Raw genomic sequence first — 20384 nt, forward strand, 5'->3', positions numbered from 1 at the left:
TAGTTACCCTCTGTCAAGCACACACACAGAAGAAAATGAGCATAACTCCTACTCAAAGACTTTGACACACAACCAAGATCAAAATGAGAAATCCTCAGACCATAGGAGTGTGCTGTATTGTCTCCAGGAATTGAGGCTACAGAAATTCAAGCCCTGTTCATGAATATTTGTGATATAATGAAATCAATTATTTCATGGATTGGAACAACAAGAAAGGGAGGGCTGGGGGGGTGTACCTCAGTCGGTAGAGTGTTTGCCTAGCATGCTGAGGCCCTGGGTTCAGTCCCCAGCACTGCCCCCTCAAAAAGGAAAAAAAAAGAAAAACTGGAAATAAGCCTAGGTGTTCTCAGTACGGGCAGATTCACTAGACAAGGGTGCATATAAACTGTGATGGATTCACAAGCCCTTAAGTAGGGTGAGGTGGAACTGTAATACCAGCGTGGACAGGTACCATGCTGCATTAAGTGAAAAGGTAAATTTCAATCCATGTTAATTTTATAAATCACACTAACTGGAAGCATACCTGCTAAACAATTTTTTTTAGTGTTCTTCAGTGCACTATAAATACTCTAACAATGTATCTTGGACATTTTTCTGTATAAATATATATAAATCTTAGTCTTTTAAGGACTTCATATTTCATAATATGGGTATAACACTTTTTCTACTGATATATGTTTTGTAATATGAGTTTTACATTCATAATATCTTAGATCTTTGCAAACATACAAATATATCTGAAGGGGGCTGAGGTTGTGGTTCAGTGGTAGAACACTTGCCTAGCATGTGTGAGGCACTGGGTTTGATCCTCAGCACCACATAAAAATAAATATAAAAATATATATCTGAAGGATAGAGTCCTTGAAGTGAAAGTACTGTGTCAAATGAATACACATTAAAAATTTTGACAGATACTGCCGAATTACTATCCAAAATGCTTTTCTGGTTTATACACCTAACAAGAGCAAGGAGGTAAGGGTAGGGGTCAGTGCCCACTTTGCTCTATATTATTACTATTGTTGGATATTCTCAATTAAACAATGATTTTTAAAGTATGGGATGCAGTCCATAAAGTGGATTGTGAAATTAGTGTCATGAATAGGTTGAATCATATGAATTGCCTGTGCTTGACTGTTTTGACTACCAAGAGAGCTGTTTCATGAGGTTCACACTAGCAGCATTAACACAAATTAAACAGAACAAGCAGAACAGAAAACATTACTACTTTTATCAGGGTAATGTTGGGTTGAACATTTGTGTCAGAGAGCCATTTGGATGTGTGTACTGGTCACTGAAAACCCCTATCATTCAACTCAACTCGGGAGTAAGTTCTGGGGTACTTAAAATTGTTACCTTCAGTACTTCTGAACTGCTTTACTTTCCTACTGTTCTAGCATTGAAATACTTACTTAAATGTTATGCTTAAAAGTCCTTGCCAGGTTTCTGTTCTTGCGACTAAAAGGCTCAGGGTTCACTCTAGTTAAACTGGGCTAACTGGGCTGCACGAAATAACCACACAAGAGACACAAATACCTTTTTCTTTGGGGTTGCTGTGACGGCTCCTAGGAGCGAGAGCACGGCGCTGACCCCTTTTATTGAGGAGAAGCTATTCAAATGAGGCAAGGGGTCAGGTTTCAGGGGGCTGAGTCTATCTTCATGATGTCCACTGTCAGCAGGTTGACTGACACCTGGGTAGGCCACACCCAAGGGCACAGTAAGAGGAGGGGACACACACAAGATACTTCCATGGAAGATTCTATCCTAAACAGGGCAAGGGGTTATATTACAAAGGAACAGGTGAGCATAGCTTCACCCATGGGGCTGTAGCAAGACACACCCATTTCTGTGACTGAGCGCCTCAGCACCCAGCTGGGGAGTGTAACTCAGTCACCTGTAAGGTTGGCCTCCCACAAGTCCTGCCTGTCTAAGCTGTCCCAGCTTCCCAGGGGCCAAATAGTAGGATTTCAACTAAAGTCAACCAGACTACCTCCCAACTTTGAGGAGGAGGTGACCAGGGAGCAACTGTGTTTAAGTTTTGAATAATTGCCTGTAGCCAGAATATTAGGGATCCAAGGGGCTTTCAAACAAGGGTAGGAGCCTATTAGGCTGTTTTTATTTGCCTTGTGGAAAAAAGGAAAGAGAGCTTTCAAAGCCCCTGGGAAATACGTTTAGAAGAGAACTAAGAAGAAGATATAGAGCTGTAGTTATATGTAACCATTCAAAAATACCTGTGATCCCAGCTTTGCTAGAGGTTGAAGCAGGATGACCTCAAGTTTGAGGCCAGCCTGGACAACTAATGAGACTATCTCAAAAATACAAAGGGTGAGAATGTAGCTCAGTGCTAGACTGTCCTTAGGCTTAATTGGAGGGTGGGGGCAGAAAAAATATAATTATCTTCACCACAAGAATGACCATGAAATTAAAATGCCCAAATCCTGACAGCTATGGACCTGCTTCCCCCAACCCCCACTAACCCCATGCTGGGGATTGAACCCAATGGCACTTGACACTGAGCTACATCACCAACACTTTTTTTTGTTGTTGTTTTTACAAGGTCTTACTAAATTGCTGAAGCTGGCCTTGGGCTTGAGACATCCTGCCTCAGCTTCCTGAATCTCTGGGATTACAGGCGTGTGTCATCCCCCCAACCCCTTACAATTCCAGCAACTGGGGATGGAACCCAGGGCCTAGGGCAACCTCTCCTGTACTGGAGATTGAACCCATGGCCTGGCATCTGCTGGGCAAGTACTCTACCACTGGATTACATCCCCACTTCTTTCTAGTTTTTATTTTGAGGCAGCGTCTTCCAAAGTTGCCCAGGCTGGCCTTGAATTTGTGATCCTCCCACCTCAGCCTCCCTGGAGCCCTGCTCTGAAGGGAGGACTTCTTAGGACCTAATGGATTGAAACTTGATAGTGTTCTAGATGCCTTGTCAAGAGGCATATTTACCCCATGTAAACAATGTGGCGTTATAGTTTTAATTTTGCTGGGTGCAGTGCCCTCTACCTGTAGTCCCACCTACTCAGGAGGCTGAAGCAAGAGGATCACTTGAGTCCAGGAGTTGGAGGTCAACCTAGGCAACATAGTGAGACCCTGTCTCAAAAATATAAATAAATAATTTAAAAGGTACTTATCATCTTAGTCTGCTATTCTACTCCATCTATTACCTTTATAATCATATGGAAAGATAATAAGAATTTTTATTCTGGAAACCAAGAGAAAAAATATGCAGGAGAGAAGACCCTGCTTAAATTACAATTGCTAATCATTGAAGTATTACCAAGAAGTATATGTAAGTAACTTATTTATCTGAATATTGATGTTTAAGGTCAAATTTGTTGTTTGATTTTTTTTATTTTTTTTTTTTTTTGGTACCAGGATTGAATCCAGGGTGCTTAACCACTGACTGCTCCTTCTGACCTTTTATTTTTTTATGTTATTTTGAGACAGGAACAGGGCCTTGTTAAGTTGCTGAGGCTGATCTTGGGAACCTCCTGCCTCAGCCTCCTGACCCAGTGGGATTCCAGACATGCACCACCCTGCCCGGCACTGATTCCTTTATACTATAATGCACATATTAGGTTGTTTTAAATGTTCCAGAGTGGGAGACACAGTTCAGTAGTAGAATGCTTATTTAGTAATTGCAAGGCCTTGGGTTCCATCCCCAGTACCACAAACATAAGTCAAAGTTAAATGAGAAAAGAGAAAACCTACTCTTGGCTGAGACACGTCTATGGAGCAAGTCCTATTTTTGGACCACTCGCCTGTGACACAGGCACCCACCAGTGCTGGTCTGCCTTGCTCTGCCACCTCCCTGCACATGGCCAAGTCCCCTCCTGCTGAGCTTCAGTTCCCCCATTGTGAACCCAGGAGACTGGACAATCTCTGTCCTCTGGCCATGACCAACTACCCACCTGCCTGGCCAGAGCTCCCTTGGACCCTGGCACCATCTTGGTCTGTCTTCCAGGAGCAGCGCTGTCATGTCCACGGTCTTGTGAGTCCCTGGCCACGATGGGCAGGGCTTTCTTCACCTTGCTCCAGCTTAGCCCAGCTTCCAGGTCCTTGCTCCATGACGCTGGCTGGCCACTCCCTCACACCAGGCTCCACACGAGGCCCTCCCATCTCTAAAGTTCAGTGGGATGAGAGAGGGAGAGGAGAGAGAGAGAGAGAGAGGAGACTCACCTTTTCCGAGCTCATTAGTGACCACTTTCCATGTGTGGCTTTCAGTTCATGGCAGCCTTGAAAAAGTGAGGGTATTTTCATCTGATAGGCAGGGAAACTGATGCCTAGAGAAACAGGCCTTGCCCAAGGTCACAACAGTTCGCAGAGGCAGCTCAAGGGTGTAAACCCAGTTCTCTCCGGGTCTGGACTCCTTGGGAAAACATAGGAGCCGTGGTCGCTGCTGCCACATCCCACGAGACCCAGGGGTGCTCCCTGCTCTCCAAAGTCTGAGTCAGCTTCCAGGAAAGATGCGTGTGTTAAAGAACTGCAGAGACCAGCCACACCACGCTTTGAAGGCAGCAAAGGGCGCAGCAGGATTGGGGAGGGGTAGGAGCTGAGCACTGGGATGTGTGCCAGATCCCACTTCCTCCTGGCTGGCACCACCCACCACCAGGGAAGACGGTGGTGACATCAGACAACCCCGTGTGGAGTCACCCTTTCCTGGGAGGCCCATCACTTTGCACACTCGGGCTCTAAAGAGCGCTCACAATGTGCTGTGCTGAAAGTGAAAGCCAGTTCTGCCCCCCATTCCTGGAGAGGTCACCATGATGTCACCGCCTTCAGTCTCAGCCCAGCATTCAGGACCTCTGGATCATCCCTTCAGCAAGCCAATGCATTCCTGCCTAAAGGAGTTAGTTAAGTGACTTATTCTCGGGACCTTCTTCCCCAACTTGGGAAGCTGGGAGCTAATGAAAGAGTGCCTGGCTTGGTGTCACATGGGGATGAATCCATCTCAACAAGGAATGCCCTGCCGAGTGGCAGCGCCCCCATATCTGAATTTGAGCCCAGGTGAGGGCATCAGCCCCTGCACTCTGCTGCCCTTAGGAGGTGCCCCTTCCTCACCCCCTGGATTAGATGGGGCTGACCCCATCCCCACTCCAGCATGAGCCTGGGACCCCAGCTCTGCCAATCTCTTCTCTTCCCCTCGCCACAGGGACTGCTGTCAGGACCCAAGCCACACCAAGGACAGCCAGCCCGGGACCTCTGTTGGAACTACTAGGAAAGTGGCGGGAGGTGGGGGCACCCCCCTCCCTGTTAAGCTAAGCTGGCCCTTTGGGGGTCATCCCACTGTGAGCCAGCCCCGCCCGAGGCTGTAGCCCGCCCCCAGGCACTTTTAAGTTTTCTGTCATTAAAGAGACATTTCACTGAAACATCATCTCATCAATGTTCTTGCACCCCACAATTTTTTTCTTTATAATGAAACATAATCCAGGTCTGTTGCTATGTGTACAGAAAAATTCATCAGGTATTACTAACTAACCTTGTTAAAAATTCAACCCAAGTTTATGTGACTTATTGTTCTGACTCTTTTACATTTATCACTTCATCAAATCCTTGGATTACTATCCTCATTATACAGAGGAAGCTTAAAGAAGTTAGTTAAGTGACTTGCCCCAGAACAAGCTCCAGGCCCTGGGATAGAGCCTTCCTATCCTTCCATCTCCCTCCCAAAGAGCCCCTGCTCTGGAAAATATCTGAGCTCCCCTGACAGAAAATGACCTCCCCCAGAGGAGGTGACCTCCCCTACAGGTGTGTTCCACCCCAGGCTGAGACTTAGCTCCAGCAGGCTCCTTCACAGTCCTGGGTGGGACATCAGTACCAGCCTCAACCCAGAGCAGGCGCCTAAGCCTTCATCTTGTACTCATCCTCTACAGCTCCCTCAGGTGCCCTAAAACTAGGGATGCATGAGGTGGGAAGACCCAGACAGAGGTCCTCATCCCTGGGCACCTGGAGACCGGCTAAGCTTCTACCCAGCCCCATGAGGTGTGGAACATACTTGGGAAAAGGCCTTACATGTCTCCTAGCTTCTGCCAATTGGTCCCTTCCTTCTGCCTCAGTTTCCTCATTGGTAAAATGAGGAGCTTGGCTCGGGAGAATCCCCCAGCACCCAAGGCAGATCCTATGGGAATGAGAAAAGCAGAAGTTTATTTATTCAGAAAGGTTTTGGGGTTCCTGGATGAAAAGCTGCCTGGACTTTAATTCATTTATTCACTATCTGGGCATCTACTATGTGAAGGGGAATACTTGAGAGAGCAAAACAGGCAAAGCTTTGTAGCTCTGGTATTCAGGAGGCCTCCGAGCCGTCTGGCCTCTAGCCCAAGCTGAGGTGGTGGACTCATGGAGAGGCCTCTCCAAGCTGGGTGTGCAGAAGAGCTGAGGGCTTAGATTCAGAGGTTGTGTTCTCCCTCCAGCTCTGATGCCCTGTGGTGTGACCTTGACTCTCTGGGTACCAGCTTCCTCTCGTTCTCTTGTGGACTGAATGTCTTTGTTTGCCCAAACTATGTTCAAGCGCAACCTCAATCTTCAATATGATGGTGTTTGGAGACAGAGCCTTTAGGAGGTAATTAGGTTTGGATGAGGTCATGAGGGTGGAATTAGTGTCCTTGTAAGATGACAAAGAGTGACGACAACTTTTTCTACCAAGTGAGGACACAGCGAGAAGGCAGCCATCTGCTAGCCAGAGGCCATTGCCACACTTCAATCTTGCGCTTCCCAGCCTCCCAAACTGTGAGATCAGTGTCTGTTGTTTAAGCCACCCAGGCTGGGGTAGTGTTGGGGCAGCCAGAGCACACCAGGACACCACCGAGTGAGGGCTGGGACCAGATGGCCCTGCCAGCCGGGGAGGGCCGCTGGCGGAAGCCTGGTATGGCCACTGGAGGTTAAACAGTAACCACCCCTCCCTCCCTGCCACTCCCTCTCCCTGCCACCTCCTCAGGGAGCTGAAGCCATCAAACCTGCCTCCTTTGCTCCTCCTCAGGGCTGTGGCCTCCTGGGAGGAGCCACACCTGCCTTCTACCTCTTACCTGAAGCCTGGGCCTGGGGGATCCAGGTTTGGGAGAGGGGCGCTTGGCCCGAGCCTCCCCCACAGCTGTTTGGGGGTACATCCTGCACAACGCCCTGCAGAGTGCTCCCTGAGGAGCTCTGGCTCACTGAGCCCCAGGTGCCCGCCTTAGGCAGGAAGCCCCAGCTCTCCCAGTGACTGGGAAACAAAAATAATTCAGAGAAACCGGGGCAGCCTCATTGCGTGGGGGTGTCCCACTTCCACCTCCGCCTCCAGGCCCCTCAGAAGCCAGGAGGCAAGGGCCCAGCTGTGATGCACAAGCCCTCCCACCGGGCCGTCCTAATTACAAGCCACCATCCAGAATGAGTCACCACAAACCTCAGGAGAGGGAGTCCGTCCTGACTGGATGGCACTTTACAACAGCTCTGTGCAGGGGGTGTGACTTCTTTGTCCCCCCCCCCCCAAGCTTGTGTGTGAGAAGACCGAGGCCACAGGCAATGGAGCTGGTGAGAGGGCGCAGGGGCTCAGAGCTTCCAGCTGTAAGGCCCAGGCAGCTTCAGGCCTAGCTGCAGGGAGGGCAGAGGATGGCTACGCTCCACGCCTCTGTGACACATCTCCAATCAGTCTCGGCATGGCAGGCACAGCTCGGGGCTGGTCAATTGCATTACCCTTTCCTGATGAGCTCACCCTCAAGATCCCCCATCATCAGCCTTGAGCGCTCATGACGCAGACACAACCCCAAGATGCACTTGTTGCCAGACCATAGAACCCTACATGCTGTGTGCTGGTTCAGCACAGGGGTGGCTTGGCTCCTGTGTCCCCGCTATCAGATGTCCTATCCAAGCATGGCTTTCTCAGAGAGACACCACCATGCCGGTTTGCTCGGGGCTTGCTAGGTCTTCTAAAGAGGTTTTTACTAGGAAACATTTCAAACATTGTCCAAAATGTAGATAATACCACTTACAACTGTGCTCCCACTACACAAGCAATTACTGAAGTCCCTTTATCCTCTTCTGTCCCCCCACCTGTCTCCGGCCACCACTCTCTGAATTTTGTTCCTCCTTCTGGTGCTTATTTTATACTTTCATGACCTCTTTACAATCCATATTATTAAACCTTATGGAAATGTCATCGTCTTGTTCTGATCTTGTGGTAGTTTGCTATTTTCACACAACTGGATGCTTGGGACTGTTAGGCCTGGTGATAAACACAGTTTTGAATCTCCCAGGGTTTCATAAATGCAAAGGTCGAGGTCTCACTCTCTGCACCAGGCCTGGGTTCAGGCAACTCACCTGCCTTAACTCATCTATTCACAACAAAATCGTTATCCTCACTTTACAGATCTGCAAACATAGCTTGGAAGCTGGGCTCCTAGTCCCTAGGTCTGATCTATGGAAACAGTAACATCCATCTATTTAAGGTCCATTGCTTGATTTTACAGACCCACCTGGACTCCATCTCAGAGGATCGGGGGAGTCATATTCTCCCCCATAGTTCCTACATTGAGCCTGGGAATTTGTACCATCCCAACTCACACCCTTTACAGATGAAGAAACTGAGGCTCAGAGAGGGTGACTCAGTTTCTCACAATTGCACTGCTCTGCTGTGGGCTGTGAACCTGTGCCCCAGGGAGCACAGGGACTCTCCCCAGCCCCATGTGAACCTGGGGCCCCACTGGCTTCTTCCCTGGCTCTGTTCCTGGCAGCCCGCCCTCCCTCCTCAGAACACCCTCCCCACACCTGGCCTTCATTCTCCCAGTCTCCACCCTCCATAGTCCTTCTCCCAGAAAAGGGGCCCAACCGGAAGCCAGATCATGTCAGGAACTTCCAGCCACGTGAGCAGTCCTGAGCCAGGGATTCTGAGCAGCCGGTGGCTTTAGGAGAAACTGAAACTGGGCTTTCTGGGGGCGGAGTGGTCACTAGGGATTTAAAGAGCTGCCACTTCCTTGGGTCCCCAGAGGGCACCGGGAGGTCACAGCTGCTGAGGGACATCCAGGATCTGTGTGAGCCTGGCTCCCCTGCCTCAGCCATGCACCTCTGTGGAAGAGAAGTGCTGCTGATGGGGCCCGTGAGTACAGGGCTGCAGGGGTGGGGGGTGACGGGGAGGGGACTTGAGGGTCTCAGGGCCCAGGCCGTGGGGCAAGAGGTGGGATGTTCTAGTGCCAGCTCTGTGCTCCTGGGCTGTGTGACCTCTGGCAGGCTCCACTCAAGCCCTCCCTGAGTCTGAATTTCCTCCCCTGAACCATCGGGGGACAGTTCCCAAGTTGCAGATGCAGCCTCGGGGTTAGATCTTGGACTTCCCACGGGCTCTCTCCAGACCCACCTCTTCTCCCATGGTCCCTCCAGTCTCTGTCTTCCCATGACCCCTGCAGCCACGGGTTCCCTCACAGGTCTCCCCTCTTCTCTGACTGGGGTCCTTCCCCGGGCTCTAGTCTGAAATGAGGGTGCTGTGGCCGTGAAGGCACCGGAGGCTGTGGCCTGGGTAGAGCTGGAGCCAGGAACTACTGAGGATCCAGAATCCTTGGCCAAGGAGGCCAGGGTCTTGCCTGAGGTCCTGACCCACAAAACACCCCGAAGAATGATGGGGGCCTGTTGGGCTGTGAGGTCTTCCACTGCCCCCCTTGCCTCATCTTTCCAGAGCTCTGGGCCATTGGAGTGAATGTTCACCTAAGTTCCAAGGTGCCCAGGTTGGGGATGGTCGCAGCTGACAACCTTGGAGTCCATTGGTCCGGCAAAAGGGACTCTCCATTCATTCGTCCCAGATGATTGCTCAGCTAGAACATGGGGGCAGGGGTGGTTCCTGTTTTGTCCCCCTGACTACGTGTCCGGCCGACACACAGTAGATAAGTAATAGATTTTTGTGGAGTGAGTGGATATCAGCTTTGGATGTGAGCAGGACATAGACAGAGGGCCCCCGCCCTCAGGGAGCACTGCAGGGAGCACTCCGCGAGCAGAGCTGACCTCTCCCAGCTCTGGCTCCGAGCTGCCTGCCCTGTGGGTTTCTCTCCACGCCTCATAGTGGCCTCTGAAGAAGGTACCATAATGCCACTCTTGCACAGAGGAGGTGACCGGGCTCAGAGAAGTGAGCGACCAGCCCAGAGAGACATGGCTCGTGAGAATGTGCCATTCGAAGCCAGTTCTGTCCAGGTTTCAATCCCAGGCTCCTCAGCTTCCCTACTTGTCCTCGCCCCCACATATTCTATGAGCAGGGCTTATGAGGTGTGCGAGGCCTGCAGAGGAGTATGGGTGCTGAAGGAGCAAGAGGGGCTTCTAGGAGGACAGGTCAAGTCCCCAAGGGAACAACTTGGCTTTGCAAATGGCTGGCCAGAGCAGAGGGCAAGAGTCCTGCTGGAATCCCTGAGCCCTGTGTCCCATGCCCAGCAGGACCCACCAGATTGTCAGAAGCAGCTGAAGAAGAAACAGAAAAACCGGGTGGCCGCCCAGCGCAGCCGGCAGAAGCACACAGACAAGGCAGATGCCCTGCACCAGGTGGGGACACCCTCCATCTTAGACAACTTTCTGTTACTATAAGTGAATACCACAGACCAGATAATTCATAAAGAAAAGATGTTTGTGCTGCACACTGGTGATCCCAGCAATTTGGGAGGCTGTAGCAGGAGGATTGCCAAGTTTAAGGCCACCAGAGCTACTTAGTGAAACCTGTCACAAGGTTAAAAAAGAAAGAAGAAAGGAAGGAAGCAAGAAGGACTGTTGATATAGCTCAGTGGGAGAGTGTCTCTGGGTTCAATCTCCAGTAGTACAATTAAAAAAAAAAAAAGAGGTTGGTTTAGGGACATCGAAGAGCATGATGCCAGTTTGTGTGGCGAGCCTTCCTGCTGGTCACAAGTGGCATGGCGGGGGACATCACAGAGCAAGATGGAGCAGAGACAGCTCACTTTTATAGCAAATCCACTCTCACCATAACCAAATAACCCACTAATTGATTAACCCATCCTCAGCAGTGGCCCTCGGGTCCACATCCCAAATACATGACTTGTCTCCCTCCTCGGCACCCTAAGGGCAGGGAACCATTCCTTTCCCTGCTACTCGCCCATCATCACCTAGAACAGGGTATAGCGCAGCCTGCGGAGCAGGTGAGAGGCACTGGGATCAAGTCACCATCCGGCAAATGATAAGGCAGTGTGGGGACACAGGGGTAGGGCAGCGCATCCATCTGCTGGGGCTGCAGACACTGCAGGCTTAACCCGCAGAGATTTATTTTCTAAAGTCCAAGATCAAGGCACATGTTAATTTTCTCTGTGCTGACGGCTCTCTTCCTGCCAGGGTGCTTGGGGGTGCTGTGGTCTTTTTCCACGGATGTGAGAGGAGAGTCATCTCTCTCCCTTCTCTCTCTCCCTTCCTCTTTTGGTGGTGCTGGGGCTCAAACCCAGGGCCTCACGCATGCCAGGGGAACTCTACCACAGGGCCACATCCCCAGTCCTCCTTCCTCTTCTTATAAGGCTACCAATCCTGTAAGATCCCTTATGACCTCATTCACTCTAAATTACCTCCTAAAAGGCCTGTTTCTTTCTTTTTTTCTTTTGGTACTGGGGATTGAACCCAGGAGCACTTAACCACTGAGCCACATCCTCCACCCTTTTTTTTTGTATTTTATTGAGAGTCAGGGTCTCACTGAGTTGCTTAGGGCCTCGCTGGGTTACTAAGGCTGGCTTTGAACTGGTGATCCTCCTGTTTCAGCCTCCCAAGCTGCTGGGATTACAGGCATAGCAGTACCATGCCTGGCTCTAAAGTCCTGTCTCTAAACACAGTCGCATGGGTATTGTGACCTCATCCTAATTTCAGAGGGACACTATTGTGAGTGGCCTTGGGGGCATAAAGAGGCGATGAAGGGTGATCTAGACTTGAGGGCTCCATAGGAGCTTTCCAAGTGGGTGAAGGTCAGAACATGCACCAGGGGCAGGTGGAGCACTGGCTGGGATGGGGGGCGCCCCCTGCAGACTGCGCACCAGGGAGCACCACGGGAAACTGTGCGTCCTCTATTTGCTCCTTGTGGAGACTGCTGTTGTGTGTCTTCCCTGCACCCCAGGCCCTGGAGGGCAGATATGAGCCCCAGACAAAGGCCCCTCTCCCACCTCCAGGAGCTTCTGTTCTCACAGAGGCCAGAGTACAAGTAGCTGATCCATAAAGCGTCGGAGATGTTAGGTGGTGATAAGTCTGAAGCGGGAAAATAAATCGGAAAAGGGAAGGGAGAGGCGGTGGGTGATGGAGATTAACTAGGGAGATCCCCTGAGTAGTGACATTTGAACAGGCTGAAGGTGGCAAACAAATAAATGAATGAGTGACTCAATTCCTGGAGGTCAGGTGAAGGCTTTGGAGAGTTTAGGTGACCTGGTGATGTGTTCTAGAAGTGTCCATTCCACCCATGGAAACCACCACTGGTGGTGTTGAGGTCCTTAGGAACTCTCGAGTCCATGGCCTAAGGCACGTTTTTAATGCAAAACATCCTTACAACTTCTCCTTTTCAAGTGTCCCCAAAAGGGGACTGAAGGAAACTGTTGGCGTTACTCAGCCTTTAACGTGAAAATAAAACTCTTTCCGCGTTTCTGACATCGCTGTCATCACAGATGGCCATTTAGAAGTGGAAGTGGAAGTGGACGATTGTCCCAGCAGATTCTCAGAACCCGGTGTCTGGAAGAACAGAACCTTTTGAAGGCTGATTCAGAGATGTCCAGCAGAGCACACCTGTGCTGTCAACCTGGAAAACTGAACCCCAAATCCCTCCGTGCCTCAGTTGCCAAGCTCTGGGCCCCGGGGAGGCCTGGCGGTGACATTAAGTCACCTGAGTTGTCTAGGACAGAATGACTTGGAAGGTGCCACGTGAAAGCCACGTTGGGACTCACACAGGGTGTGGCACCGAGGAGTGTCCAGGCAGAGGAGACAGGAAACATGTTGAGGAAATAAATTCCATCTGAGGGACAGGAGGAGAAGGAGCAGGAGAGAAGGCAGGACAGATGGCACTGGAGGTTTGAGCAGGGGCTGCCAGGCTGGCGTCCAGGGCCAACACGGGGAGTTTGGAACCTGGAGTCTTGGGCCTTTGGAGGGTTTCGGCCTCCAATTAATGACAGTTACTTCTTGGGGCCAAGAGAATTGGGTGGTTGGGGGCACACCAATGAGGAAGCCATTGGAGATCCAGGTAAGTGGGTGCAGCTCAGGGGACTCGCAGTGGGCAGAGAGCGGGGTAGCTCTGTGCCCTGCCAGGGTACAGGATGGGGGCGTGGTAGAGGGCTGGCTCTAGCCTGGATATGCAGAAGGTGGCAGCTTCCTCTGGCATGAGGAGCCTGGAGGGGGATGGGGCTCACGCCGGGCCCCGCTGCAGGCTGACATCCCCTCCTGACCCACCGCTTCTCCCCCAGCAGTACGAGACCCTGGAGAAACACAACCACACCCTGCGGAAGGAGATCCAGGCCCTGCAGGCTGAGTTAGGGTGGTGGACTCGCACTCTGCAGCTGCATGAGTGTGTGTGCCGCCTGGACTGCGCCTCCCGCCCAGCGCCGGAGCCTGCTGGCTGCTGGGCTTGGCCCCAGCAGCCCCTGGGACAAACCCCTGCCCGTGGGCAACATGGCTGCCTGAAGCAGAAGGGCCTGATGCAGACTCCAGTCTCCTCTTCCCCAGCTCAGCAACTTTCTCCAGGTCCACACTCTCAGGATTCCCCTGGCCTTCTCCCACCCCTTCTGCCTTTGCTGTCCCTTGGCCCAGCCATGGGGACTGCACCTCCTGCCCAGCTGTCCCTCAGGCCTGACCTGTCTGCCTCACCCACTGGCTCTGGCCCGTTGGAGACTTCCTCCAAGCTCGGTGCCCTCGTGCCCAGCCCTCCAGCCCAGCCTGCCCCTCCACAGCCCCTGGGGCCGGAGCACCCCATCAGGGGAGGACTGGGGTCCTCTCCCCACAACCCTTCAGCTGCTCCAGGGCCTGCGTGTCTGCAGAGGAGGGAGCCTGTTCTCTCAGCCCCAGACTGGCAAGGGCCTGCAGTGGAGCCCGGCCCTCAGCCCCTCCTGGCCTTCCCCCTCCTCTCCTCTGCCCAAGTCCACTTCTAACCTGCTCCCAGGAACGGAGCTGCCTCTTCCTTAGGCCCAGGAAGCAGCCTCGGCAACCAGGTGCCTCCTTTGCTGCTGCTGGAAGGTTTCCTTGTTGGTTGACCAGCTGGGCCAGGATTCCCCTGGGGAAAAGGAAGCCATCGCTGACAGCCTACCGCTGCCGCAGCCCCTGCCACCACCAATATGTCATTCCAACCTCCCAGTCACCTATGAAACAGAGACGACCATTCCACTGTTTCAAATAAGGAAACAGAGACTCAGAGAAGTCAGGCGACATGTTGAACATTACACAGCCTGTCTTCATTTGTTATTTTTATTTTTATTAGTTTCTCACGCAGCCTTTCTTGAGACTCGAAACACTATCATCTGCTGTCCTGGTAAGATCCTGGACCAGGGCCCACGGGTCTGAAGTCCTGAAAACTGAGGGCTGGTATAAGGAGGTTCACTGCTGGGAGCAGAGAGGGCTCTCCCCTCTGCTGTCCAGTTCCCATGGCAAAAACCCGGCTGTCCCAGAAACGCTGCCCTGGCTGTGGACAATCCAAAGTTCACAGTGGGCGAGGAGAAGCCCAGAAGCCCAGGAGAAGACGCTTGCGTTATCCCAGTAGTGTTTCCAGTGCCGAGAAACCACTGAGAGTTGGAGCCGATGGAGTTCTGGAGCGGCCCCTCTGGGACTTCCAGAGGCTGTACCCACAGCCATTCTGAGGCCTGGGGGAGACTCTGCAGGGCCACTCTCCTGGCTAATCCCAGGTAGCTCCCCGCCTCCCCTTCCCCAAGGCCTGGCCGGTGGACCTCAGTGATCCATTCATCTTACGCCCCAAGAGCAGGAAGAGAGACCGAGGGAAGTACCGGGGCCGGCGCTGCACTCGAACCTAGCAGCGGTGGGGCTGGTGTCTTCTCTGGCAGCACCAGGACCCTGCGCACCCCCAGGCCTGGTTACCCTCAGACCCCCTGAAGCAGCTTCCTCCTGGCTCTTGGGAAGGGCCTGATGGCAGCACAGAGCAGGAGCCTGAGACCAGGTGGGAGCTCAGCTGGGGTGTCTGCTCGGAGAGGACAATCAGATTAGGTGAGAGGGGGTGTCCCTCGCGCCCCAGGACAAGCACTCGGAGATGACTCTTCACCCAGACTCTCACACATGTAGCTGAGACACTATGTCAGGATTTAACACACCCCCAGGTGCTGGGCACAAGTCTTGGCACATTTGATGGCAAATAAATTCAAAAGTGTTTCCCCACTCCTTTTTTGCTTAGGCTAGTTGTTTAAAGCTCTGGGTGTGGTCTATGCTGCAGAAATTAAAAGGTCCTTTGGAAGAAGAAGGAATGGTCTAGAATCTTAGAGGTGGGAAATCCCTCATGAACCCCCTAATCTGATCTTCCTCTCATACTACAGGTGAGGAAACAGGCCCAGAGATGAGCTGGACTTGCTCAAGTGCATTGGTGTTTCTGAGCAGACAGGACCAATAGGGTGTGCATATACATGTGTGTCTGTGTATGTGTGTGTGTATGTATTTATGTACATATAAACACACATATCCATGGTGGGGGGAGTAGTTTAAGATATTCAAAATCTGCAGGGTGGGCTGGTAGGCTGGAGACACAAGAAAGAACTGGTGTTGCAGTTCAGGTTCAAGGGCCTCTGCTGCAGAATTCACTCGTTTGGGAAGATCAGCCTTTTTTGTTCTATTTAGGCCTTCGACTGACTGATTGAGGCCCACCCACCTCCATGGAGGGCCGTCTGCTTTACTCATAATAATGTCATTCTCATCCAAAAATATACTCAGCAGAAATACATAGAGTAATGTTCAAGCACCTGTCTGGGTACCATGACTCAGCCAAGATGATGTAAAATTAACTATCATACCAGGATCACGTAGCAAAGGCAGGTGTCAGGGTGACGGAGGGCAGCTGAGCTGGAGTTAGCAGAGTGGGTTCAGGGAGAATTAGAGGGCAGGAGGGAAGCCAAGATGCTGTTGATTGGAGGTGGGCTTACATCTGGGACAAGAGTTGGCATTATGCACTGTGGACCAGAACTTGATGGGGTGAGGGTACCGCAGCCTGGCTGGTGTCTAAATACCCTGAAATGACAGGCACTGTGCTGTGTTTTAAATGGTGCCTATAATAACTCTGTGAAGAAAATGGGACTATCATCCCTGCAGTTCAGAAAAGGAAACTGAGAGTTAAATAACAAGCCCAGGAACACACAGTAGGAAAAGGTATAGATTTGGTTCAATGATCAGAAGCATTTAGCCACAGACCACCCATGATTTTTTTTTTTTTTGTACTGGGGATTGACCAGGGGTGCTTAAACACTGAGCCTCATCCCCAGCCCTTTGTATTTTTTATTTAGAGACGGGGTCTTGCTGAGTTGCTTAGGACCTTCCTATGTTGCTGAAGCTGGCTTTGAAATTTCGATCCTCCTGCCTCAGCCTCTTGAGTCTCTGGGATTACAGGTGTGCACCACCACCACGCCGGGTCTTCTGTGTACTTTTATTGCAGAGCCTCAACAGAGGGGTCGGCACATGCTCATGGATATCGCCCAAGGGGGCAAAACTCTACTGTAAGCCCAAAACACAAAGGAGGGGAATGCTTTAGTTAATGTGGGTCCGCTCATCGGGGCAGCAGTGAAGAGCTGCTCAGAATAAAGAACGCTCGGAAGATTATTTAATGAGATGAGAAAATGCAACATATTAAGCAGGAAAAATAGAACATAGGAATAGAACTGTCACTATCGTTTGATATTATGCTCCCTCCCAAACATAAACAGAATAAAAGGAGTGGGAGGAGATGTTGTAGATTTTTGAGAGCGATAAGTGATGTATCTGTGAATTCCCAAATTTGTAAACAGTGAGCAGGAGCGCAGAAGCCGCGAGGCTGAATATATCCTACCACTCTATATCTGGGCCTGTTGGTGTCTGTTGGTGTCTGCTGCTGCGGAACAAATTACTCCCAAACCTAGTGGCATAAGCAACATTCATTATCGCACAGTTTCTGTGGGTTGGGAGTCTGGGCATGACACAGGCTGTGCTACTGTACTGGCTCAGGGTCTCACAAGGGGCTGCAATCAAGGTTGGTTGGCCAGGTACAGTCACCCCAAGGCTCCATGTGGGAAAGGTCTGCTTCTGAGCTGCCCATGTGGTTCTGCAGACCCTAGAAGGCCCATGTTGTGGTTTGGATGTGAGATGTCCCCCCAGGAGCTCACGTGTGAGACAATGCGAGAAGGTTTAGAGGAGAAATGATTGGGTTGTGAGAGCCTTAACCCAATCTGTGAACCAATCATCTGATGGGATTAATTGAGTGGGGACTGGAGGCAGGTGGGGTGTGGCTAGAGCAGGTGGGGCATGGGGCGTGGCCTTGGGTATATGTTTGTATTTGGCCAGTGGAGTCTTTCTGCTTTCTGATCATCATGTGAGCTGCTTCTCTGCCACACTCTTCCATCTTTGACGTCCTGCCTCACCTTAAGTCCCAAAGAATGGAGCCTGCCTCTTATGGACCAATACCTCTGAAACTGTGAGCCCCTAAATAAACCTCTCCTTCTCTACAGTTGTTCTGGTTGGACAAAACAGCCCACTTCCAAGTATGTCTTTTATTGACGATTACAGGTTGTTGGCTAGAGAAATCGGTACCTCACCAGTTTGTAGAAGAGCTCAACCTGACAGCTGCTTTCCCTCCAAGAAAGAGTGAGGAAAGATAGGCAATAGGAGGAATATGGAAGGCACAGTCTTTTTAAAAATTTATTTACTTTTATTTTACTTCTTTTTGTTTTTCATTGCTAAGGATGGAGCCCAGGGCCGGGTGCATGCAGAGGCCTTATCCTTAGTCACATTTCCAGCCCAAGGTCGTCCTGAGCTGGGCCTGATGGCCCATGCCTGTAATCCCAGCAGCTCTGGAGGCTGAGGCAGGATCCTAAGTTCAAAGCCAGCCTCAGCAACTTAGCAAGGCCCTAAAGAACTCAAAATTAAGTGTAAAAAAGGGCTGGGGATGTGGCTCAGTGGTTAAGGGCCCCTGGGTTCACCCTGGTACCAAAAAAAGAAAAAGAAAAAAAAAGTCATCCTATCATTTTTGCCATATTCTATTCATTAGAGGTAAGTCTCAGGTTCAGGTCACACTCAAGGGAAGGGGATTCCACCAGGGATTGTATAAAAACCTGGAGTCAGGCTCAGTGGCCGAAGGTCCTGGAAGCTGCCTGTCATGCTGGGGAAGAAGCAGCCCCCTCTTGGATCCCTACCTTTTCCTTCCATCACCAGCACTAGCAGAGGACTTTCTTTGGAGAGGTTTTTTTTTCCAGAAGGTGACAGTTTGGATCCCTTTAAACAGTGCCAAGGCTCCCAGCAGTGAGCAGCTGTGGGGTTTTAGGCTGCAGCAAGGCACCTCGCTGGAGATGGACTCTCACGCTAGCCTGGCAGCAAGGACAGTGCAGGTGTTCCCTCCCCAGAACGCCCTTTAAAGTGATGCGTGGACAGTCAGCACTGAAATGTCCGGCATTTGCAGGCCAAGGGTATCAGTTCTAGGGATCAGACCCACGGTCACTCTGTCACTGAGCCCTTTCTATTTTATTTTGAGACAGGGCCTCACTAAGTTGCCCAGGCTGGCCTTGAGCTTGCAATCCTCCTGCCTCAGCTGCCTGAGTCACTGAGATTACAGGCGTGCATTACCGCTCCAGGCTCCGAGAGTCTCTACTGAGGAATAGTTGACATAGAAAGAAATACACATTTTTAATGTGCTCAATCTGAAGAATTTGGACATATGCAAATTATGACATCACAACCACAATCAGGGTAACAGACATATCCAACATCTCCCAGTGCTTCCCATGTCCTTTTGTGTGAGTGTGGTAAGGACACTTTATAAGAGATCCACACCTATTGTTAATGATAGGTGCTGTGTTGTACAGCAGATCTCTAGATCTTATTCATCTTGCATAACTGGGACTTTACACCCATTGAACTTCTCCCCATTCCCCCTTCCTGAAGCCCCTGCCAACTGCTATTGTAATCTCTGCTTCTTCGAGTTTGACCGTTCAGTCAACAACAGCAGTGTACTCACTGGTTGCCCCTTAAGATCACACCACCTGGCAACATGACTGTCTTAGTTTGTGAAAACTCTGAGGATCACACAGTGACAAAATTGCCTAACAATGTGTTCCTCAGAAGGTGTCCCCACCTTTAAGTGACACATGGCCGTATTCCCAGGAGTGGATCTTTATGTCTCGGAAAGCAGTCACTCGTTGGAGGACTAAAGTTTAAACCCACTGGAACTCTAAGCTCTTTCTTTTTCTGCCATTTACCTTAGTAATGGGTTTAATGGTGGCTTCCCAATAGATATGTCCATCTAGTACCTGTGGGTGTGACCTTATTTGGAAAAATGATCTTTGCAGATATAATTAAGAGTGTCAAGAAGTCATCCTGGATATCTGGTGGACCTTAAATCCGACGTCCATTAAGAGGGGGTCAGCCATAAGAGGAGGAGAGGACCATGCAGAGAGGGACGAAGAGGTCAGGGATCTAGTCACAAGCGAGGAGCACCTGGAGCCACCAAAGTCTGGGAGAGGGAAGGAAGGCTTCTTCCTCGGGGGCTTTGGGGGTGGCCTAGCCCTGCCAACCCCTTGATTTCAGACTTCTGACCCCCTACTGAATACCTACTGAACACTTAGTGGATACTCAACACTTCAGGTGCTGGGAATAATATGTCAGTATGCCTGCTCCTCAGGTTCTAAAACTCAAATCAGTAAAGATAGATAATAAACTACAAGTGAAAAGTTTGGAGAGGACTGGGATGTGGCTCAGTGGCTCTGCTAAGCGCTTGCTGTTAGAACATAAAGGCAGGAAAGCTGACAGGATTGACTTGTTGAAAGAGCTGCTTTTCTGGAGAATCCAGGGAAGGGGAGGCATCATGCAGGCTAAGACCTGAATGATCAGAGGGTGCCAGCCATGCCCAGATCTAGGGTAAGAACGTCCCAGGCAGAGGACCCGGCATGTGCAAAGCCTGTGGGTTTGGAAAAAGCTAGGTGTGTTTGAGGAATAGAAAAGAGGCCGATGTGGCCAGAACTCGGTCAACGAGGAGAAGAAGAAACATGAAGTTGGGCACAGGCCATGAAAATCACGGAAGCCATGGGATGAACCCGAAATCACTCCTACACGAGTGGAAAGCCACTGGAGGTAACAGTTACACTAAAATTTTCAACTCATTTGAAAAATATTTCTTTATACTTCCTCTGCCAAGTACCGTCCTAGGCACTTGGGGTTAGGGAAGAGATCTGACCCCTGAAACTGCCTGCGCTCTGGACCTTACGTTTTAGTGGAGAAGTGACAGGGTAAGACGGGAAAAGAGGAAT

At 50.8% G+C, this 20384-nt stretch overlaps 1 protein-coding gene across 2 annotated transcripts; it reads left to right on the forward strand.

Annotated features, from left to right (window-relative positions):
* The first annotated feature begins 9000 nt into the window (after positions 1–9000).
* Positions 9001–14065, forward strand: Batf2 (basic leucine zipper ATF-like transcription factor 2). Of its 2 annotated transcripts, none has more exons than XM_071617025.1 (3): positions 9001–9070; positions 10387–10491; positions 13377–14065. In XM_071617025.1, exons 1-3 carry the CDS (start codon positions 9032–9034, stop codon positions 14055–14057), a joined length of 825 nt encoding a protein of 274 aa, XP_071473126.1. In that variant the 5' UTR covers positions 9001–9031; the 3' UTR covers positions 14058–14065. The 2 variants fall into 2 exon arrangements, with proteins under 2 accessions (XP_071473126.1, XP_071473127.1); XM_071617026.1 differs by having other exon boundaries at positions 13380–14065.
* The last annotated feature ends 6319 nt before the right edge of the window (positions 14066–20384 follow it).

This window comes from Marmota flaviventris, chromosome 9 (genome assembly GCF_047511675.1).
Source record: "Marmota flaviventris isolate mMarFla1 chromosome 9, mMarFla1.hap1, whole genome shotgun sequence".
Taxonomy (NCBI): domain Eukaryota; kingdom Metazoa; phylum Chordata; class Mammalia; order Rodentia; family Sciuridae; genus Marmota; species Marmota flaviventris.